Source organism: Carassius carassius, chromosome 7, assembly GCF_963082965.1.
Source record: "Carassius carassius chromosome 7, fCarCar2.1, whole genome shotgun sequence".
Classification (NCBI taxonomy): Eukaryota; Metazoa; Chordata; class Actinopteri; order Cypriniformes; family Cyprinidae; genus Carassius; species Carassius carassius.
In genome coordinates, this window is record NC_081761.1 from 25,701,251 (window position 1) to 25,725,842 (window position 24,592).

The 24,592-nt window shown below is 42.6% G+C and overlaps 1 protein-coding gene across 2 annotated transcripts in view; it reads right to left on the minus strand.

Annotated features, from left to right (window-relative positions):
* glra3 (glycine receptor, alpha 3) overlaps positions 1–4,048 on the minus strand; it is a 59,921-nt gene extending 55,873 nt beyond the window's left edge. For both annotated transcript variants that reach the window (XM_059554306.1, XM_059554307.1), the window contains exon 1: positions 3,674–4,048. In XM_059554306.1, the coding sequence (XP_059410289.1) occupies positions 3,674–3,744 (71 nt within the window). In that variant the 5' untranslated portion in view covers positions 3,745–4,048. The remainder of the gene's footprint in view (positions 1–3,673) is intronic.
* Positions 4,049–24,592: the final 20,544 nt, after the last annotated feature.

The window sequence follows — 24,592 nt, forward strand, 5'->3', positions numbered from 1 at the left end:
CATGATAGAGCTTTAGTTGGCATCTGCTGATGGCACGGCGGATTGTGTTTACCGACAGTGGTTTCTGAAAGTATTCCTGGGCCCATTTAGTAATGTCATTGACACAATCATGCCGATGAGTGATGCAGTGTCATCTGAGAGCCCGAAGACCACGGGCATCCAATAAAGGTCTCCGGCCTTGTCCCTTACGCACAGAGATTTCTCCAGTTTCTCTGAATCTTTTGATGATGTTATGCACTGTAGATGATGAGATTTGCAAAGCCTTTGCAATTTGACGTTGAGGAACATTGTTTTTAAAGTTTTCCACAATTTTTTTACGCAGTCTTTCACAGATTGGAGAGCCTCTGCCCATCTTTACTTCTGAGAGACTCTGCTTCTCTAAGACAAAGCTTTTATAGCTAATCATGTTACAGACCTGATATCAATTAACTTAATTAATCACTAGATGTTCTCCCACTGAATCTTTTCAAAACTGCTTGCTTTTTAGCCATTTGTTGCCCCCGTGCCAATTTTTTTGAGACCTGTAGCAGGCATTACATTTTAAATGAGCTAATTAAGTGGATAAAAGTGTAAAATTTCTCAGTTTAAACATTTGCTACGTTATCTATGTTCTATTGTGAATAAAATATTGGCTCATGTGATTTGAAATTCCTTTAGCTTTCATTTTATTAAAATTTAAAAAACGTCCCAACTTTTCCGGAATTCGGGTTGTAGTTACTGAAATATAGCTCTTGTGACATCTTCCCCATATGACAGCTAACCCCCGTCGCCCTTATTTGGGTTCCTAAAGCTATTGAGAAATCAGATTAGTCATCCATGAAGCCACCAACAAGTTAAAACCTGTGACAATATTCAATGTCCAACAAAACAGGGTATGACAGAAAGACTCTGGGGCACTAAACAGGCCAATTTGATCCTTTATGTTCTTAAAGAAAACAACATATTCAAATCCATGTCAGCCCAGAGGCACGTAAAGACTAGCTAGTATGGAGCAGATGCATGTAAACCTGTGCTGAGTGGTGTAGGGTATGAACACAATGCCTTACAGTCCCGTATTCCATTATCCTTTCTGAGAATAAACTGACAGCTGAGATATCTGTCTGTACTCATTCTCACTGTGTGAATGCCTAAACGCGTGAGCGCTGGGGCCGTTTGTTTGATGGTGGTTGATGATGTATTTGTGTTGTCAGCTGTGGCGATGTGATGAGGACTTCATGTTTTGATGTGGTTGTGTGTATGCTATGTGGCTTTGGAAGTATAAAAATGAATGTCTTTTTTTTTTTTTTTTTTTTTTTTTTTTGTGTATGTGTTTTTTTTGTGTGTGTGTGTGGGGGGGGGGGGGCGAGAACATAAACACATGGAGAACATAAAATATGTTCTCCATGTGTAAACTTGTAGCCTTGCACTTACTGTGCCTGAATTATCTCTATGGTTGTTTTGTATTTTAGTATAACTACTAATATAATTAAAACTGGAATAAAAATAAATATGTTACAGACATACTACTACTACTACTACTACTACTACTACCAACGATAATAAATAACTAAATTAACAAACACTACAAAATGACTGAAACTTTAACTGAATAAAAACAGAAAATATGAAACATAAATGGTAGGTTGTTCCATATGTAACTAAAAATAAGGAATTCAGTTTCTTCCTATATTTTTTTCTACATGAAAAAAAAAATCTTTAAAGGAACAAGCAGTAGAATATATAGTCCTGATTCCTACTGTATATATTATTTATTATATATTCAATAACAGAACCTTGTACTATGCCTTCGGTTTTAAAATCAAAATGGTCAGATTTATATTCAGGAAACAGTGAAAATTATATTACAGTATGTAAATATGGTAGACCAATGTAAATAACAATATTAATTATGGTCCACAGTTTGCTTAATCGAGCAAATTTTGATACTTGTACTGTATTATTTCATAGAAAACAAGCTTTTTAGTCTATCGACATCCTACAACTGCTGTTGACTGATAAAGAACCAAAACATCCCTCATTAAATTATCAGCATTTGAAAGAGTATCTTAATTAATTATTTTGTGCTAAGAGGATTTATGGTACACCAAAGTCTGTACATAATACATTGTATATAATGGTGGGTATTTTTATTCAAGAATTTCGATTCAAGCGGATCAAAGGATGTAAATCATCAAAGAAAATTACAAATGTGCTTGGCCAGGACGCAAATCACTATTAACACATTAATGAGACTGAACAAGATTCTATCAGCGATGAAAATCAGAGAGAGTCGAGGAGACACTTTCCACAGTCTACAGAGCTTGCAGATAAAATCTTTGCACCAAGATATAAGCGAATCGAGAGGAAACTCAGATGACTACCCCTCAACACCTTGTTTGCTGACACTGCACCTGTTGCATGACATCAAACAGAAATACTCCTTTTCCACCTCCACTGTTAAGCTATTCTCTGTCCATAAATACTTTGCCATCTCTGAATATCAATCTTATTGGTGAGAAGCTCTTATAAAAAGTTATTTACAACATAACACATTCTAAGTTAGATCTGAAGGTTTAATGTTTTTCTGTACACTGTAATTCATTCTGAACTGTGGAATGAGCCATATCCTGCTTTTATTTGAAAACGATATCCTAAGTAATGGCTTTAGGTAAAAAACTCTCCCTCAAGGAACAGTGAATGGCAACCAATACAAAGGCGACACAGACAGTGCCAACTTATCAATAATGCAAGGCGTTAGGCTTGCTTGGGCCCAACGATCGTCAACAAATGAAACATTAAAAATTCATAAGATCATCAGCTAAAAGAATTGTGAGGATTCAGTGCAGTTCAAAGAGACCCAGAGCTCTCATCTGTGCCAATTTCATAATTCGGAGCTACTTGTAAGTCTGGGCTGAAGAGTGCTGGAAAAAAAGAGTATAGCAGAGACAAAATAATCACCCAAACTAAGAGATTTGTGACTGTGCTTGAATGAATGTCAGTCAGGATTCATATGAAGGTAAAGTTTCACTGGGATGTACTATCAAGAGTCCAAAAAACAAAACAAAAAACACATACTTCTTGTTAAATCATACTGAAAGATCCATTTACTCCTTGCAAACCATTTATTTCTATATGACGAAGGACAGAATTACTGATTAAGTACCTATTACATTTTCTTAACTTTGCAGCATTTTCTATTTTGTTTTACATTTCCATTAGTATTTTCACATTTCTGACATTATAGGGGAAAAAAGCATCATGTACATTAATTCGAAACAGCATAAATCAGAAATCACAAAAATTATGAAAAGTCAATTTTATTTCAGAAAGCATTACTTTTCATAATTATTCCTAAGCTTTAAATGAACTTGGCAAGATATCACCTGTTACACTGAGAAAAAGCTGCTTAAAAACTTTACCTGCCATCAGTAACTAAAATAAACAGTGGTGACACAATAACTATTAATTATAACATAGCCTTCTGTAGTCATAAATTAACATGAAGTAAAATATTCACAAGCAAAAGAATATAATCTGACTCTCAAATGAGTCTGTGTGGCACAGGCTTTCGATACTTTTAACCTCCACAGCTCGTGACGATCAGCTAAAAAATTCCGACACAAAACTGTATGTATATAAAAAAAACTCTCCTTTCATTACTCTTTCCTCCGCCAGGGAACATATTTGCTCTTACCTCGACATAATTCCTATTTGCCATGCAATGAATCCCCAGACAGCCACAGAACGCAGCCTTTTCCGAGTCATCTCAAGGCTGGATTGGCATAGACATACAGTCCTCCGTGAATGCCTGTGCTCTCTTCAGCACCTCTGGCTTCTTGACATCAGGACCCTGGACAGCGCTCCAGCTGTTCTTCCTTCACCCCTGTTCACTGCAGGTTTGTTACGCACGGCAATCGCAAAATAATTCCTCATAATCTTATGAAGCTAAACGGCAAACATAAAACTCTTCCCTCGTAGCGACACTGAACGAGATGGAGTGCTGTTTGAAAGCGTGCGGCAGCTGAAGAGATTCTTGACTTATTCAGACATCTCTGAAGAGACCGCCCCACACAGCGCGCCTGACTGACAGTGCGCTTCTCTCACACTGTGCAACGCTTACTTACTATTACAGAGAACTGATTTTGAATACTTCCCCTTTCACAGCTGCTTACTCACGTGATTAATACTATGTATATATACTATGTATACTATACATATATATATATTTTTTTTTTTTCTTTCTTTTATTTTGGGGGGGGGGGCAAAATCACTTTTTTTAACACTTGATAACTATATTAAAAATTAAGTAATTATATAAAAAGAAATTGAGTAATAATCAGTGTTTAATAAATAATAACCCATTTCAGTTTTGATTATGGCTAATATTCAGTGTATCATGACATGGAGTTATATTTAATATTTGTGGGTAACAATACACTCATTGCAGTCTAACTGTATCAGTAAGCAATGACGAAACTAAGCGCAATGTAACTTGTGAGTCATACATGATGGCACATGCTCGAACACATGCTGATTCCCTTGGTGCTGGAACGTGCCCGTTCCAATCTGGCAGAGGGGCCCTATGTTGTATTTAGGTATATAGGCCTAACGCAGCAAGCTACTGCCTGTTTGTGATTTATCCATGAAATCATTGTTGTATTACAGTGAGTGACAGAGTCTGGCATGGGCTGCCGTAGGCAGAGTCTATGGCACAGCTGAGACCGGGTGCATCTGCGCAGCGTGTGTGTGTGCCCACTCCTATTTATTGTGCCACGTTGACCCTGTTCCCAGCTTTTTTTGCCATTGCTCTGGAATCAGGCGATAAGCTCAAATGCTCTCTGTTGCCAAAGTGTGGCATCAGGGAGCTTGGGTCTGCTTTTTTACTTTTCATTCATCCTTTTCTTTAAGAGTTACTTTTATAACAGACAACAAAGACTAGGGCTAAATAATTATGTCCAGTCTTGCATATAGTTGTCTCTTGATTCACTATAAATAACTTGTTGTCTGCCAACTTATTGGAAAAGCTTTATAATAAAGTGTTCCCATTCTTTGTGGCCTAGTGGTTACAGAGTTTAACTCCTAACCCTAGGGTTGTCGGTTTGAATCTCGGGCCGGCAATACCATGACTTTGATACCCTTAAGCAAGGCACCGAACCCCCAACTACTCCCCGGGCGCTGCAGCATTAATGGCTGCCCACTGTTCATGGTTTGTATGTGTTCACTGCTGTGTGTGTGCACTTTGGATGGGTTAAATGCAGAGCATGAATTCTGAGTATGGGTCACCATACTTGGCTGAATGTCATGTCTCTTTATTCAATGGAATTGATTTGGAGAAATTTTGCATTACAGTACTCGCTCATCAATGGATCGTATATACAGTAAATACTGGAGCACTTATACAGTAGTTATAGGATTTGAACATATTTTTTTTAGTGGTAGATCAGCTGTTGATTGATTGCAGCTGAAGAGTGAGCAGGCAGGCACTGTGTGGGTGGGAGAAGGGCAGATGTATGAGAAGAGCACTGATAATAGCTTAATGTGAACACTGTCAATTACAAAGGCCACCCTGTTTAGCCCTCAGATAATTTCCCCTGCCCTCCTTGAAAGAACACTTCTGCCATGTAAAGAACTGTTAGAATTAGAGCTCTTTTGTTGACTAATTATTATCAGATGCTAAAGTAGCCTGCAGTATTTGCTTACCCGAGAAACGGAAAAGTGTTATTTACAAATTTGCTTTGTAAAATATTCTACTTTGTGCAAAAGTATGCTCTGAAAATGTTTCAAATTGAAAAATATTTTTTGTGTGTTTTCCAATGGGGCAAACAATATCCCACAATATTGTAAATTAATAAAATGTAAAAAGTTAAAAAAATTACATAAATAAATGCAGTTGAATGAAAATGTGAAATAAATGGGTTTTGGTTAAGGTTACATAATTTGTGTCCTTTTAGGATCATTTATATACTAGTACAGTATTTATTAATATTTTGGTTTATGTTATTCTACTTCAGTTAAGTCTTATTTTCCAAGTAACAAAAATGTTTATAAATGCGTGGATAAAGATATATTCACAATGAATAGGCTCACTTTGCTTCTCTGGCAATGAACCACCAATGAGCAGTGTGGCATATTGCAACACCCGTAGGTGTTCATCACATTATAATGCAAATGCATTTATTTGTCAACCAAAGTGACGTGTGGCATTTACTGAATCAGTTCTATATGGAGAGATTATTGCACTGTATTGGCTGGGAAAAAGACGAATTGCTCAATCACGGGTGTGTGGCGAGTCATTATAAATCTCGATCAAGCACACAGCATATTAAAGGCCCTTATTTGGAAGCCACAGACACTTTGGTGGGCAGTTTATTCTCAAGAGACTGCTATTGCTAGAAAAATTCTCGAATTGCTTCTCATTATAAGAGCATCTATGAGTAAAAAAAGATTATTTAGAACCAAATCAAAATACGTTTGTGAAATTATGTTGTAATTTTTTAAATATTTTTTTTAATGGGGTTATTTTAATTACCTTAAACTATTGCAAACTCAAACCTGTAAGGTCCAATTCATGAACTCTTGTAGTTTTGAGCAAGAAGCTTAACCCTACATTGCACCAGGGGAACTGTCCACCATAATTTGTATACTATAAGTCACTTTGGCGCAATGCCTCAGCTAAAGTGCTTCTTATTAGTGCACAATACACCCATATCATACAAACAATGATTTCATAAACCTGCATAAATAAAGCAGCAACCTTTTTATTTTGGGTATGTCATCTGTGTCTCCATACCGAAAATGGGGGGTGATAGAGAAGGGGTTAAATCAAATTAAATATACAATGAAAGTTGGACACCATTTCTGTACACGTGCAATGTCTCACATCTTCCCCCTGTATCCACATTACAAATGCGCTTCGCCAATGGGAAATACACAATCTTAGTCATGACCAAGGCAGACCACATCATATTAAACACTTTGTCTGAATGCTAAATGAAGTATCTTCTCAGAGCTAATGGTTTAGTTACTTCCAGCCAATGAGTTGCATGGCACTTATTAAATGGGTCACACCAGCAATTAAAAGTTCCAATCTGTCTAGTGGATCCATCAGAAAGGGACTTTAGCCACGACTGCAGTAATAGTTCTGAGCAGATGATTAGAAATACACTCTGCTGTGGCACATTTAGACATTAACAAAGCCTTAGTAATCAGTGTTGAAGACAGCTGGATTCTGACTCAATCTTAAACCAATAATGCCTTCTCTTGCTGCTAAAATGTAACATGTTCATGCCAACAGCTGTTATTCTTACATTTGTTTGGTCAAGAGGAATGTGGGTAGGAAGGTAAGTACACTAAACCACATGCTACAAGCTTCAAAGCTTTGCTTTGAAATGTGACCTTATTAAAACCTTCTGCAATAAAATTATGTTAAAACTGGGAGAAAATTCCAAAATGTTTACTTTCACAACTGATATTTTTCACTTTCTTGAAAAATTTTTATTTTGTGCTTCCTTGTGTTTTATTGTGGGGCCTAACGGCACATAGAACATTTCCTTCCAGTTGAGAAAGTCGTTACGCTTCATTCAGCTGCCCAAGCTCCATTGAGGTTTACGATGGTCACAGAATTCCTGAAAAACATATGTCCAGTCAAGGCACTGACTCAAATTGGTGATGCTTGCTGAAACCATGAGGTTGTTCTAGCAGTGGAGATGTTGCACCAAAATGAGGGCAAATTAATGAAGCTATGCCCAGAGAGCTGCATTAAATGACATGTTTAATTCAGCTGTCTTCCAATGGATGCTAGTCCCTTTATTCTCTATTCATGTAAATCTTTCCCTGGACACCATGGCTTTTCTAACACCCGACACAGCCACAGTTTAATGAAGTACAGATAACAGTTGTATTTTGCATGATCACCAGGATGCATAAGGACCATGCAGACTCTTCTAATCATTTGCTAACTACAAGGAATTAGAGAAATGTCAATCAAGCAACATCTGTCTCTAAATTTTGGGGGGCGGTGCACGTCTAATAAACCATATGTTCAGTGGAATTTTCACAGAAACAAAAATGGTGCACGTCTAACAAACCATATGTTCAGTGGAATTTTCACAAGTAATGTTATAATTCTTTAATAATCTTAAAATTAGTTAATACTAAAAAGTCTGTTATTTTAAAACACTTGCTTTTTGTCCTCAGTTAGAATAGAGTTGGATTCCTTGGAGTGCAGAGTTAGCAAAACACTTGATTACACACATTATGATGTCACATAGATTATTTCTGTATCTGTTAAATTCCGTGAAGCGAGTGTGTGAGTATAGTTAGATATAGCATGGGATTGTGAGTGCTGTTATGTAATGCAGAAGGCTTAGACACTGACTTTTTGTTTGGGTAGATAGTAGCATAAAATATAAAAACGAATAAGCTAAAAAAAGAAAAAAGCAATAATAATGTTTTTTTCCAGTCATATCTTGTGTAATTATTGTGTAATTGTTCCTTTCTTACACTATATTATATTACAGGGATGAGTTCATTTCTGGCGCCTCATGCTAATTATGTCATCTGTTATATCAATTAACCACATAGATAATTCACACTAATGATGATCTCTGAAGGGTATGGAAGCATGAAAGTGCTGACCTGTCAGCAGAACACAACTCAAACCCTATATTGAGCGGGACAAAATGATAAAAGAGTGTCAATGAGATTAGAATAGAGACAATTCTTTGGTGTGTGGTTTTCACATTAATAGTGCACTTTTCCAGTAGCCCTAATCTCACCTCCCATCTATGGCTAATATAATGTTTTTTGTTTTTTTTTCAACTGAAATAGGATGTGCAGGATTGCTCATGTAGGCTATTCTCATGCAAACAGACATGCACTGCTGCACACATGTGATGTCCAGATTAGAAGACACATGAACAATCCACACACACCCACACACACACACACACACACACAAGCACACATACATGCACTCCTGCTCCTGCCCTGGCGAAAAATAAATAAATAAAAACCTTCTGTGTCATGATGATAAACCTTTAATGATAGGATTTAGAAAACCTATAGTAAACCATAAAAACCTACATGTGAATTATTGAAGTCAGTTCGTGAAATTGCATGGTCAACTGCAGCAGCTCTTATTGAAAAATGTAAATTGAAAAAGCAATTTAAAGCATAAGTTTAAAAGAAACCCCGTACCATTATTGTCTCAAAAACCTGTATTTGTGAAAATGGTGACGTTATGTGTATGCGTTTTATGCGTTCAGTCTATAGGTAGGTGTGCATGCATTGGTGTTTCTTTGCAATGTCACATTGCCAACTAATGGCCTGGCATGCATAATACTGTACATACACATACATTTTTTTTACCATTTTTTCCCAGATCCATGTGAATGGATATCATTTTGAAAAAATTGTCATTACATAAAACTTTTTGAAAATGCAAAGCAGGAACTTGGAGCTAATCTTGAAGCTTAAAATGTGGAATGCAAAAATTTACTGTCATGATCCGGGTTCCTCCTTTCTCTGTCCCCCTCTTGTGGTCATCCTACACACTCTTTCACTACACCACCACTTTAACTTCATTAGTCTCAGCTGTTCCCACTTACATTTATCTCACCCAATCCTCTCACCTCTTCCCCTTTTTCTCCTGATTCTTCCTGCTATTTCTACCTCCGCTTTCTCTGCCCCTTTGTCAGTTTATTCCTAGCTATCAATGCTGAAGACGCATCTCCTACCTGCTGAGTCAAGTCTTGTCTTGTCCTGTCCTGTGTGATTGTCTGGAAGCCTTTCCCCTTCATGCTCCTTACTCTGCTCTACCAACTCAGACGCTGTGGTCCACTGCACCTGGCGCGGCTGCCGCACATCCCGTATCCCAGTAATTAGTTTCTCTGCTACTTTTCTGTTAATGCTCAGGGTTTACGAGCGAAGAATTCTGTTTGACTGATACCTCAGTTTCCGGAGTGTATTTATGTTTACCGTTGATTCTATGAGTAAAAATTAATGTTTCTCATTTTCATTAAAGACTGTGATTGAGAATCTCGCCTTTTGGTCCTCTATCTCCCACCTAACAGAATAAACTGACCAGTTATGGACCAAGCGAGCAGCAATCCCTTTCAAGCGGCGGTCGAGCTCCAGGGTGCCATGTTGGGCAGACACGAGCAGGAGATATCCACCGCTCGCCAGGCTGTCGACTCCCTTGTCAATGTCACCTTTATTTATATAGCGCTTTAAATAAAATACATTGCGTCAAAGCAACTGAACAACATTCATTAGGAAAACAGTGTCAATAATGCAAAAATGATAGTTAAAGGCAGTTCATCATTGGATTCAGTTATGTCATCTCTGTTCAGTTAAATAGTGTCTGTGCATTTATTTGCAATCAAGTCAATGATATCGCTGTAGATGAAGTGTCCCCAACTAAGCAAGCCAGAGGCGACAGCGGCAAGGAACCGAAACTCCATCGGTGACAGAATGGAGAAAAAAACCTTGGGATAAACCAGGCTCAGTTGGGGGGCCAGTTCTCCTCTGACCAGACGAAACCAGTAATTCAATTCCAGGCTGCAGCAAAGTCAGATTGTGCAGAAGAATCATCTGTTTCCTGTGGTCTTGTCCTGGTGCTCCTCTGAGACAAGGTCTTTACAGGGGATCTGTATCTGGGGCTCTAGTTGTCCTGGTCTCCACTGTCTTTCAGGGATGTAGAGGTCCTTTCTAGGTGCTGATCCAGCATCTGGTCTGGATACGTACTGGATCCGGGTGACTGCAGTGACCCTCTGATCTGGACACAGACTGGATCTGGTGGCCACGTTGACCTCGGAACAAGAGAGAAACAGACAAATATTAGCGTATATAGCGTATATTGCCCTTGCCAACCAGATGGCTGATATCTCTCATCGGGTGTGTCAGATTCGTCACGAGCCACCCACCACTGAGATCCGTGAGGAGTCTGAACCGCGAGTCAACAATCCCCCTGTCTACTCTGGTGAGCCAACTCAATGCCACTCCTTTCTCACCCAGTGCGAGGTAGTCTTCTCGTTACAGCCCGCTACTTACGCTCAGGAGCGGGCCAAGGTGGCCTACGTTATCTCCCTCCTCGCGGGACGACCTCGGGAATGGGGAGCGGTAAACTGGGAGGCAGAGAGTGGTTGCGTCACCGACTTCACTCTCTTCAAGCGGGAGATGATCCGTGTCTTTGACCAGTCGGCCCATGGAGAGGAGGCTTCACGACTCCTTTCTTCCCTTCGCCAGGGCAGGTGCTCTGTTACTGACTTCTCCATAGAGTTTCGCACCTTGTCCACATCCTGCAGGTGGAATGAACTGGGTCTGGTTGCACGCTTCCTGGAGGCATTGAATCCTGATCTCAAGGACGAGATCTTCATGCGCGAGGTACCTGCTCGACTTGATGCTCTTATCGATCTGGCGGTCCCGATTGAGAAGCGGTTCGACCTGCGCAATAGAACACGCCATACCGAACCCGCCCTCTTCTCGACTTCATCTACTGGTACAGTCCCTCAAGCCTCTGACACAGACCCCGAACCCATGCAGCTCGTGGTCTCCGTATTTCTGCCAAGGAGCATGAGCAACGCATCTTCAATCACCTGTGCATGTACTGTGCTTCAGCAAACTATTTCGTCTCCAACTGCCCGGTAAAAGCCAGAGCTCGTCAGTAGGTGGAGGGTTTACTTGCGAGCGCGATGTCTAGGACCTCTCCAGCCAAGTCCTGTACTACCCTTCCTGCACTTCTTTGGTGGCCCGTCTCGTCTGTCTCCTGCATGGCTCTGGTCGACTCAGGGGCAGAGGGTAATTTCATCGATGAGTTGTGGGCTCGGAAGCAAGGTATTCCCCTCCACCCCTCTCTTTTCCCTAGATGGTAGCTCCCTTCCTAGGATTAAGCAAAGGACTGTGGCTCTGATGCTTACCGTCTCGGGAAATCATCAAGAGACAATTTCTTTTTTTATTTTTCATTCCCCCTTTACTCCTCTGTTTTTTTGGAGGAACCCGGTGATTTTACTGGAGTCCTGGAGGTCTATCATGATCTGCGGGAGGTCTTTAGTCGAGCCCGGGCCACCTCCCCCCCCCATCGTCCGTACGATTGCAGTATCGACCTTCTTCCAGGGACCATGCCCCCGCGCGGCAGGTTATATTCCCTGACGGCTCCCGAACGGGAAGCACTGACGAATTACCTGTCCGATTCCCTCAATGCCGGTACGATTGTGCCCTCCTCGTCACCCGCCGGAGCAGGTTTTTTTTGTCAAATAGAAAGACGGCTCGTTGCGTCCCTGTATCGATTACCGAGGGCTGAACGAGATCACTGTCAAGAATCGTTATCCCTTGCCTTTGATGTCGTCGGCCTTCGACATCCTACAGGGGGCTAGGATCTCCACCAAACTTGATCTTTGTAACGCCTATCATTTAGTCCGTATCAAAGAAGGTGATGAGTGGAAGACCGCCTTTAACACACCCCTCGGTCACTTTGAATATAGGGTCCTCCCCTTTGGTTTAGTCAACGCCCCCGCCGTGTTCCAGGCCCTTATTAACGATGTCCTACGAGATATGCTAAATATCTTTCTCGATGACATTCTTATTTTCTCTCCCTCACTCCAAGTTCATGTCCAACATGTTCGTCGAGTCCTCCAATGTTTGTTGGAGAATCAACTTTCAATCACATTTTTGGACTCAGTCATTTCAGCAGAGGGAGTCGGTATGGACCCAGCGAAGGTGCGAGCGGTCACCTAGTGGCCCATTCCCGACTCTCGGGTTGCGCCCCAATGCTTTCTCGGTTTTGCAAACTTTAACCGTCGTTTCATACGTAACTTTAGCCAAGTTGCCGCCCCCCTTACTGCTCTAACATCTGTCAAGTCGCGTTTCAGTTGGTCAGAGGCGGCCCAGGCGGCTTTTGAGCAGCTAAAGATGCTTTTTACCTCCGCTCCTATCTTACTCTCTCCCGACATCTTGAAACAATTTATCGTCGAGGTTGACGCTTTGGAGGTCGGGGTCGGGGCCGTTCTTTCCCAACACTCCTCCATGGACTGGAAAGTTCATCCCGAACGTAATTACGATATAGGCAACCGCGAACTGCTCACCGTCAGGTTGGTGCTAGGCGAGTGGAAACATTGGTTGGAGGGCTCCTCTGCTCCTTTCGTCGTATGGACCGACCATCGTAATCTCTAATACATACGTTCAGCTAAGAGACTCAACGCTCGCCAAGCCCGCTGGGCTCTATTTTTTACACGTTTCGACTTCTCCATCTCCTATCGTCCGGGTTCTAAGAATGTCAAGGCTGATGCCCTTTCTTGTCTCTATGGCCCCCCCTTTGCAGCCTAGACCCTAGAGGTTATTATTCCTCCCGGTCGCGTTGTGGGGACTGCTGTGTGGGGAGTCAAGAGATTGGTCAAACGAGCGCTATCTCAGGTTTCCGCGCCACGTAACTGTCTGGGGGGACTCCTTTTTGTGCCCGTGTCCGCTTGACGCGCTGTCCTTCAGTGGGGACCCTGGTCTCATGTTGCTCTTGATTTTATAATGGGGCTCACTTTGACGGGTGGCAATACGGTAATCCTTATGGTTGTCGATTGCTTCTCTAAATCTGCTCGTTTCATCCCGCTCACTAAACTTCCTTCTACCAGAGAGACAGCCCAGATTATGGTAGATCATGTTTTTAAGATACATGGTCTGCCCACTGAAGTGGTTTCAGATAGGGGCCCGCAATTCTCCGCCTTTTTTGTCGTCTCATTGGGGCAACTGCCAGCCTCTCGTCGGGGTTTCATCCGCAGACCAACGGGCAGGCCGAGCGCGCCAGTCAGATTGTTGCTCATATGCTGCGCAGCCTTGCTCATCGTTGTCCCGCGTCATGGTCTGAGCAGCTGGCCTGGGCAGAGTATGCACACAATTCCCTCCCATCCTCTGCAACAGGTCTTCCCATTTCCACTGTTGCCTCGGCTATCAACCTCCTTTATTTTCGTCTCAGGAGGCAGTTCACCGTCTGTTCAAGCCTATATTGATCGTTGTAAGCACACTTGGAGGAGGGTGAGAACTGCACTTTGTCGCTCTAACACCCGCATGCGCATCGCTGCCAATAGGCGCCCAATTAAGAGTCCACGCTACATTCGTGGCCAGCGAGTGTTGCTTTCCACCGCTAACTTACCCTTACATAACTTACCGCGTTCATCCAGTTTTCCATGTTTCACATATTAAGCCCTTCGTTCGCGGGCCCTCTCGTCCGGTCTGTCCTCCTGTTCAAATTAATAATTCCCCTGTCTAGAGGGTTCGTCACATCCTTGACACGCGTCGCCGGGGTCGTGGTCACCAGTACTTAGTCTATTGGGAGGGGTATGGGCCAGAGGAGAGAAGCTGGGTTCCCTCCCGGGACATCTTGGACCCTTCGCTCATTAATGATTTCCTTCGTTCTCGCCAGTCCTTTTACTTGGGAGCGCCAGGAGGCACTCGTTGAGGGAGGGGGTACTGTCATGATCCGGGTTCCTCCTTTCTCTGTCCCCCTCTTGTGGTCATCCTACACACTCTTTCACTACACCACCACTTTAACTTCATTAGTCTCAGCTGTTCCCACTTACATTTATCTCACCCAATCCTCTCACCTGTTCCCCTTTTTCTCCTGATTCTTCCTGCTATTTCTACCTCCGCTTTCTCTGTCCCTTTGTCATTTTATTCCTAGCTATCAATGCCGAAGACGCATCTCCTACCTGCTGAGTCATGTCTTGTCTTGTCTTGTCCTGTGTGATTTGTCTGGAAGCCTTTCCCCTTCATGCTCCATACTCTGCTCTACCAACTCAGACGCTGTGGTCCTGAACAGATGGGATATCCAGCCTATGGTACCCACTCTCTCTGCGGGCTTTGCCTTTTGCCGCATTCTCTATTGGGATCTTCCACTGCACCTGGCGCGGCTACCGCACATCCCGTATCCCAGTAATTAGTTTCTCTGCTACTTTTCTGTTAATGCTCAGGGTTTACGATTGAAGAATTCAGTTTGACTGATACCTCAGTTTCCGGAGTGGATTTATGTTTCCCGTTGATTCTATGACTGTTTCTCATTTTCATTAAAGACTGTGATTTTCAAGACCTAACATTTACTCTGTGTCAACAGTGCAGAATAATCAAATAATCTCTATTAGAATTTTAAGGTGCCCAAAACAAAAATATCTAGTCAGCGTATACAGACCTTGCACATTTGCTCATACAGACCAAGCATCATTGCTTTTTTCAAACATCTTTTCGAAACATTCATTTACCAACTTCTCATCCAGGAAAATTGCCAGCAGTGATTAAATGGTATTTCTCATAAGGTCCTGTTCACAGTTGATCTTTAAATTGTAATTTACCAGCACTTTTTTCAGAAAGGGTTGTATGTGTAAAAATCCCTACAATATAGGCTACTGTAGATATGATCAGTTTTTGAATACTAAACATGATCAAATTAGCGATTTTTGAGGAATTATTTAGTATACACCGACAACATCTAAATATGTGACCAATCACGGAAAGTAGGGACACAAGTCGGTTCTTCAAGAACTTTGACTAGAGTTTTTGTAGACACTGAGATATTATCTCAGTGTCTACAAAAACTCTAGTCAAAGTTCTTGAAGAATTTGAAGCAGCATATCATTCTCATTTTAAGTATCATTTAAAGGCTTCATTGTGCATTATTCATGCTGTTCTAAAAGTGCCTCCCATAAATAAGAAATGCATCTGCCTAGCTTACTAATGTTTCGCTTTTAAAGACTGGGCAAATATGGTTGAATTAGGGATTGTGTCAAAAAATAACAAAGAAATGAAATAAATATGGAACACCCCCTTTTTATTTCTTTCAAAAATAGGATAAATGATGAGTTCAAAATGTAGTTTTTGCCAAGTGAAATGACAGATGACAAAGCTTTAAAGAACCAAAAGTGGAATAAATTATCAGAGCTGCCCCTTTAGATTTTAACAAGAACAAAATAAAATACTTAAATATACTAGATGAAAATATGGTCAGAATGCCCAACTGTATTATTATTTATTTTTATTTTTCAGCCTTTTAGTTATACTTCTTTGGCAAACAGGGAAACTTATAACTCAGCAAAGCTTGAAAACATTTGTCTGAGAAGCTAATGTGAGAGTTAAATAGACTGGCACTGATAAATGGTATTCATTTTATACAATTAACACTAGCAGAGAAAGTGATAATTCATACACTTCCAAATGAATAATTCATTAGTTGAGCTTATATATTACAGTAGTAGATTTTGTTTATTGCATTTGCAGGAAATTATATTATAAAGGAACATATTCATTTAGGTAATTAGGTGATATAAATAATAAAAGAGGTCAAAATTTACCATACAATATTTTTGAGTACAATTTTAAATATTTGCTGCTGGGTTTTCCCTACAGTTCCCATAACTCCAGCAGCTCCACAGTGTCAGTGTATTCAAGGCACGTCAACACATCACCTCTCCAGCAAAGTATGGGATTCCTTCGGCTGCTACAGATTCTTCTGGACTACAGGAGTACAGCCAATTAAGTCACTGGATGCTTGAGTTTTAGTGAGTTCAGCTTCTTTTTATATCCTTAGGGAGAAGAAAACTAGCAATGTGGTTGCAGATGTAATCATCATGGAGATTGTAATCAAGCAGCTTGTGTAAGAGTAAACGTAAATAATGTGAAGGCCTATACACACTGTGTATACATTCAGTGCTATCTCTTATTTTTTTTAAAAATCCCATAACAATCACACTGATTAATATACACACAACAAAAATTATTCCTGTAAAACCACATAGTGATTCATGGAACACCATTTAACTGCCTAAGAGTGATTTCTCTCGTAGTTTTCTGTGGCAAATTGGTTAAGGCTTGTTTATCTTGTTTGCAAGTGTCTGACAAAAGACTGAGTGGACTTTTCTTGATCAACATCTGTCACAATATTCCAGTATTATTAACCTTATTAATAAAGTAATTTGACATTTACTGATACTTTTCACTTTACAGTTATAGATTTGATTTGAATAAATCATATCCAGTTGGACTGTCCAGTCAAAATTTTCAACGATGATTGAGATGCACAGTGAGTTTGAACTCCATGCAACCCCTGTGTTAGTCTCCATTGGAAATGAATGGCCTCCACTCTGATGTCTGCTGTTTGTTGTAAGCAGTGAAAAGGCGGTTCAAGAAGGTTTGTTTTCTCTCCCAAATCTGGACTGTGTGGGTTAAATTTGTTTTATACCTACACATGCACATTGTAGATTCATTTTGAGCATGTTTTTTATGTGAACAGCTTTAGCATATTCTCATCACTTCAAACACATTCTAACAGCCTCTTACTAGATTATACTCTGGTGATGAAATATGCATAGCCTGAAATGCTATTAACATGCTATGGATTCCTAGGCAGCATGTAAGAGGCTGCTATGAATAAAATAGTATTTACTGCACTGCATGATAAAAAAGGAACCAATTTGGAAATACACATTCAAACTAAATGCACAATTCCACTTGCATATAGAAAATGCTACAAAGTGCTGCATTGCTATACAGTAGTACATCCTTCAAAACCGAGCACAATCTAAAACATGCACTCTAATTGGCTGGCAGAAAGTATTTCATGATAAAATAAGTGCCTACCAGAGCCTATGGGCTGTCATGAAGAGAGGTGTCATATCTCTGAACACCTATTTAAAATCTAGTAGGTGCATTTTATGTGAAGTATACAATCATACAGCATATTGCCCGAACATTTAAGCTTAAAATGGAATAAAAAAAATAATAAAACATACATTTTGAAAATCATCTCTCTGTATCATTTTCCCATTGTTAAAGCTGATAAACTGTGATCTTAATGGCTCATTGTAGGGGTATTCGAGGTAAGAAATTAGCATTTTGAAACACTGTGTACAGGTATATATTTTGCTAAATAATCTAGTTCCACTTGGCTGTCACACAAATTATGGAAATATAAAGGTGGTCTCACTTTTCAATCCTCTTCCCTTGTTTAGTCCATTCTGTTGTTGACAGTGACATGCCTTAACTGACCTGCTGTATTCCCACAGACTCTCTGGCTAGCGTGCTTAGTATCTGAAATAACTACCCCACTCCGAGCAGTAAGTGGAGTTCTGTAGGGACTGTATGAATCCCAGAGCTGTGTAAGAAATTCATAGTGAGAAGGTGTGCTGTGCTTTTGCCATGATTTTCCTGTCAGAATAATACTAAAACAATCCGCAGAACTCCAGTCTATCAATGACATAAAAATGACATGTTTGTAAGAAACAAATCCATTATTAAAGGGTTAGTTCACCCAGATAGCAAATTTATGTAATTAATAACTTACCCTGATGTTGTTTCAAACCCGTAAAACCTCCGTTTATCTTTGGAACACAGTTTAAGATATTTTAGATTTAGCCCGAGAGCTCTCAGTCCCTCCATTGAAGATGTGTGTACGGTATACTGTCCATGTCCAGAAAGGTAAGAAAAACATCACCAAAGTAGTCCATTTGACATCAGAGGGTCGGTTAGAATTTTTTGAAGCATCGAAAATACATTTTGGTCCAAAAATAGCAAAAACAACGACTTTATTCAGCATTGTCTTCTCTTCCGTGTCTGTTGTGAGAGAGAGTTCAAAACAAAGCAGCTGGATATCCGGTTCGCGAACTAATCATTCAGTTCACCAAATCGAACTGAATCGTTTTAAACGGTTCGCATGTCTAATACGCATTAATCCACAAATGACTTAAGCTGTTAACTTTTTTTAATGTGGTTGACACTCCCTCTGAGTTCAAACAAACCAATATCCCAGAGTAATGCATGCACTCAAACAGTACACTGACTGAACTGCTGTGAAGAAAGAACTGAAGATGAACACCGAGCCGAGCCAGATAGCGAACAATAGACTGACTCGTTCACGAGTGAAGAACTGGTTGCATCGGTTTTCGGATCACCAGTAGTTCTTTCGGACAGTTCGATTCAATAAACTGGTAGAAGAAAACGGTTCAACGGTTCTATCTTTGGTACAACGTAAACGTTTTAAACAGTACACTGACTCAACCGGATATCCAGACTGCTTTGATTTGAACTCTCTCTCACAACAGACACGGAAAAGAAGACAATGCTGAATAAAGTCGTTCTTTTTGCTATTACATGAGGGTAAGTTATTAATTACATAAATTTGCTATCTGGGTGAACTAACCCTTTAAGGCATAATGGCAGACAACCATGCATCTTTTTACTTCACAAGATGGTAATTGATGGACTACCGTGGTCCAGATTATTTGTGGATTATTTGTGGATGTTTTCCATTAGTGAGCAATAGTAAAAGCAAATGATCAATTTTGGGTGAACCATTCCTTTAAGATGTGGTCACACTAGCAAAAATGTTGGTCAGTTGTGAATATTGTGGTTATTTATGAAGTCACCTTTAAATGATGCAGATTCACCCTCTCGCGAAATTTGTGTTTGTGTGGAATCCTGTTGGAATGACTGTATTTTAGCTGGGAACATTAGCAGAACAACAGTGAATGTGACACACCTTTAGCCACCTACCTAACTACATCCCCCATCTTCTTCCTCCTCCTTCTCCTCTGCCTCCTCTGAGGGCTCCTCAGAGACAGATCAAATTTTCTCAAGCTGTATTCTCTCAATGACTCGACTCTGAGGCATATGAAATAGTGTTGGGCGTTTCATGAGATTGTGAACAATCCTAACATTCAACCAACCATTTTTTTGTGGGTTTTAGATAAGTATTTCAGAAACAGTTTTTGAGAGAGTGATGTATATATTTGTATTTGTATGTATGGTTCTTTTTGTTTCGTTTTTTTTTTTTTTTTTTTTAAAGAGTATTATACAATATAACATAACTTGCAATGCATATTTTGAGCTACTAGATTCCAAATTTTCTATGATGCTTTAAAGTTCAGCTTCAGTCATTGTCATCTTTTGTGATGGGAAGTTTCATTATTATGTAATTAATGCACTTGTGACTGCTGTTGGCAATTGAAAGTGAAAGACAAATGCACTTTGTGTAAAGTTGCAGCAGACCAAAATACGTTTTTGCTTTTGCCTATGCTATAAAAATAAAAACTTAAGCAGCTTTACTTTAACACTCTCTCAATGTAATACTTTAACTCACAGGATGTCTCTGTTTTTATAATTGCATTTATTCATGGTTATAATAAATGAAAATGCTAGTAAATGTTTAAGACATACCAAGGTTTCTGCAAGTTTGAGGCAGCACATGAGGAAGCACAAAGACTGTTTCAGAATCTGAATCAGAATCTATCGGCGTAAAAATTACAAATTTTTCAACCAAACCTCAAACCTTGATCCTCCAGGGGCAAAAAAAAAAGATATCTATAATAATAATAACAATAATTTCAGAGTATGTATTAGAAGGTATATAATAAATGTTCCCTTTCAGTCGGTCACGTTCAACGTTACGAATGGGATCTCGCCCGAGAGCCCAATCACCTTATATACCCGCAGAGCGGGTATATAAGGAGCAACGCGAGCAACTCGCATTCAAGCTTTCGCTTCGGAGCCGAGCACATCGTGTGCTGCTTTCACCGGAGTGCTACAAGCAAGAGTCACTGGTGTTGGTGTGACGGCGCGATTCAGCGGTTCGTTTGGGTTTCCTGCGACAGCTCCCGCGTTCCCCTGAGCGCTTCAACACCTCTGAAAGAGCAAATTTCTTTCACAAAAGAGATACGGGCCGATTTGCGTCTTTTTAAAGATGTCATTTCGCCCGTGTGTTTCTGGGTGCGGTCGATAGATCGCTCCTCCTGATGGCCACGATCGTTGTGTCACGTGTCTGGGCTTCCAGCACGCTGAGACTGCGTTCGTGGATGGCTCATGTTCTCATTGCGGGGACATGACCATCTCGGCGTTGAGATCGAGACTCGATTACCTTAAAGGTATAGAGTCCCCTCTGCCACACCCCGTTCTAGCTCTTCTTCTCGTAAGAGGGCTACTTCGGCTGGTGGCCAGAGTGATCTGAGGGTTACTGTGTGGACTTCCCCGACGAGCCAACCTCCTCGGGCCACACCCCCCTCACATACGTCGCAGTCGGTCGAGTTTCCGGATGAGTTTGCTGGACCCTCTCAGGCTCCTGACATCTCATGCTGGGATTCCCCCAGTGGAGCGTTCTGTTGCGATGCAACTGTGTCCACAGAGTGCCTTCGCTTGGCGTGGCGGTCCCAAGCTGCCCTCCAAGGCCTGTAAGTTCTCATCCACGCTTGTGGCCAAGGCTTACAGAGCTGCGGGCCAGACCGCTTCTGCCCTGCATGTCATGGCCTCACTTCAGGTCTATCAGGCCAAGCTACTCTGGCAGCTGCACGAGGGCAGTGCTGACCCAGGGGTTTTGGAAGAGGCGCGCACTGCTACCGACCTCGATTTCCGGGCGACAAAGGTCACTGCGCGCTCCTTGGGTCAGGTGATGTCCACTTTGGTGGTCCAGGAGCCCCACCTATGGCTGAACCTGGCAGACATGAGGGAGTCTGATCGGGCTCAGCTCCTTGGGTCAGGTGATGTCCACTTTGGTGGTCCAGGAGTGCCACCTATGGCTGAACCTGGCAGACATGAGGGAGTCTGATCGGGCTCAGCTCCTCAACTCCCCGGTCTCCCAGGATAGCCTCTTCAGCGACGCGGTAGAGAGCTTTGCCCAGCAGTTCTCTGCCGCCCAGAAGCAGTCTGAGGCCATCAGACACATCCTGCCCCAGCGGCCCACTGCTGCCTCCACCACGCCGCTGGCACAGCCGCCTCAGCCTGCTGATCGCCGAGGGCGCCCCCCTGCGGCCTCCTCCACTCCCGCTCGACCACAGCAGCAGCCTTCACCCCGGCCGCAGCGAGGAGATGGCCGCAGAAGGGCGGCGCAACCCGTCTCTGCCCCTAAGCCTGCCAAACGCCAAGCCAAGCGGCGTTCCTGAGACGGGCAACCCCAAAGTTGGAGATGTCAGCTCATCAGGAGATGGTAGCAGGACCACTCCTTCCCCCAGAGGAGGGCCTTGCGTGCCTTGAACCGAGCTCTGCACAGACTCCCGTTCAAGATGCTAACGCCCAAGCACATTTTCGAATGCATTCGTCCGATGGATTGGTTTGCAGCGATCGACCTGAAAGACGCGTACTTTCATGTCTCCATTCTTCCTCGACACAGACCATTTCTTCAGTTTGCTTTTGAGGGGCAGGCATATCAGTACAAGGTTCTCCCATTCGGGTTTGCCCTGTTTCCCCGCGTCTCTCAGGGAACAAGGTGTCTGTATCCTCAACTACCTCGACAACTGGCTGATCCTAGCTCACTCTCGAGAGCGGTTGTGCGAGCACAGGGATCTGGTGCTCAGACACCTTGCCCGACTGGGTCTTCAGGTCAACTGGGAAAATAGCAAGCTCTCCCCTGTGCAGAGGATCTCTTTTCTCGGTATGGAAATAGACTCGGTCGCCATGTTCGCACAGCTTACGAATGAGCCCTCTCTGGCCAATTCCTCTGAGGAACGACCTTCTTTCTCAGAGACGGGCACCCTCTGGCACCCACGTCCCCATCTGTGGAACCTACATGTGTGGGTCCTGGACGGGTCACGGAAGGTTTAGGTACCTTGCCACCACAGGTGGTAGCTACCATCACTTCAGCTAGAGCCATGTCCACCAGACACGCCTATGCTTTGAAGTGGAACCTCTTCGTCACTTGGTGTTCTTCACGGCGTGAGGACCCCTGGAAAAGTCCGATTGGGTCAGTGCTTTCCTTTCTTCAGGAGGGGTTGGAACGAAGGCTGTCTCCTTCTACCCTCAAGGTCTATGTGGCCGCCATTTCGGCTCACCATGACCCTGTTGAAGGTAAGTCTCTGGGGAGGCACGATCTGATCATCAGGTTCCTGAGAGGAGCAAGGAGGCTCAATCCGCCTCGCCCTCAGCAAGTCCCCTCTAGGGACCTCGCAGTGGTTCTATTGGCACTGCAGAGGGCTCCCTTCGAACCCTTTCTCTCAGTTGAGCTAAAGTTTTTATCTTTGAAAACTGCGCTCCTGACGGCTTTGGATTCTGGTGAAGAGGGTCGGGGACTTGCAGGCATTTTCAGTTGACGAAGCATGCCTGGAATTCGGGCTGGCTAACTCTCACGTTATCTTGAGACCCCGGCCTGGGCACGTGCCCAAAGTTCCCACCACTCCTTTTAGGGATCAGGTGGTAAACTTGCAAGCGCTGCCCCTGGAGGAGGCAGACCCAGCCCTGGGGCTGCTCTGTCCAGTACATGCGCTCCGCACCTACGTGGACAGAACTCAGTGCCTTAGGACCTCAGACCAGCTCTTTGTCTGTTAAGGAAGCCAGCAAAAGGGAAAGGCTGTCTCCAAGCAGAGGTTATCCCACTGGATAGTGGATGCTATTGTCCTGGCTTATCAGGCTCAAGACCTGCCATGCCCCCTAGGGGTGAGAGCTCACTCAACTAGGAGTGTAGCTTCCTCCTGGGCGCTGGCGCATGGCGCCTCGCTAACAGACATCTGTAGAGCTGCGGGCTGGGCGACACCTAACACATTCGCGAGATTTTATAATCTCTATGTAGAGCCCGTGTCCTCCCGGGTTCTCGCCCCTTCGGGCCAGTAAGGACCTGCTCAGTGTCAATCCACTTGCTGTGCAATTCCACTCTGCGGACTGGATGCGTGCGCTATTCCCCTCAGGTGAGTTCCTCAGTCAGAACCCTGGGTTCCTCCAGCACTCTTAATGTCCAACACTTGTGTACATGCCCCTTGTTCAGCCCTGTGTGGGACTAGGTGCCTCCATGTGGTGTGATTCCCCTTTCTGGGCAATCCCACGTGTGTATGTCCACAGTAAGTCTCTCCGCAGCATGTGTCTTTCCCTTGGCAAGCCCCTTGCCAGCTCTGTCGTTGAAACATCCACCCTGCGGGCTGGGTACCTCAGAGTTCTTATGTATCACCACCTGGGTGGATACCTGCCTTCTGTAAGTCCTCCCATGGGCAGGCAGCCTGCTAGCATACGTCCAGCTGGAATATGCTACCCAGTGTATTCTGTGTAAGTTATGAGCCCTTACTCATGCTGGCCTCGCGACAGGGTGCTATCACTCACACGGGTCGCTGGGAGACAGCCATGTGGCACGTTACGTCCCCTTGCCACATTGCTGTTCCGCTGAACGGCCGGGTCACTGGCTCAGCTCCTCAGCGAAGACTTGAATGCGAGTTGCTCGCGTTGCTCCTTATATACCCGCTCTGTGGGGCGGAGCTCGCGTTGCAAATAATTTTTAATGAGCCAAAAAGAATACATGTCACACATCTGTTTATCAATCTGCACAGGCTTCCAATAGCTGCTCGTATAAAATTCAAGGCATTGATGTTTGCCTACAAAACTACCACTGGCTCTGCACCCATTTACCTAAATTTGTTACTTCAGACTTATGTGCCCTCTAGAAGCTTGCGTTCTGCAAGTGAACGTCGCTTGATTGTGCCATCCCAAAGACGCACAAAGTCACTTTTACGGACTTTTAAATTAAATGTTCCCTTCTGGTGGAATGACCTCACCAACTCAATCCGAGCAGCTGAGTCCTTAGCCATCTTCAAGAATCGGCTTAAAACACATCTCTTCCATCTTTATTGACCCCCTAACTTTAACACTCACTATTCTAATTCTATTCTTTAAAAAA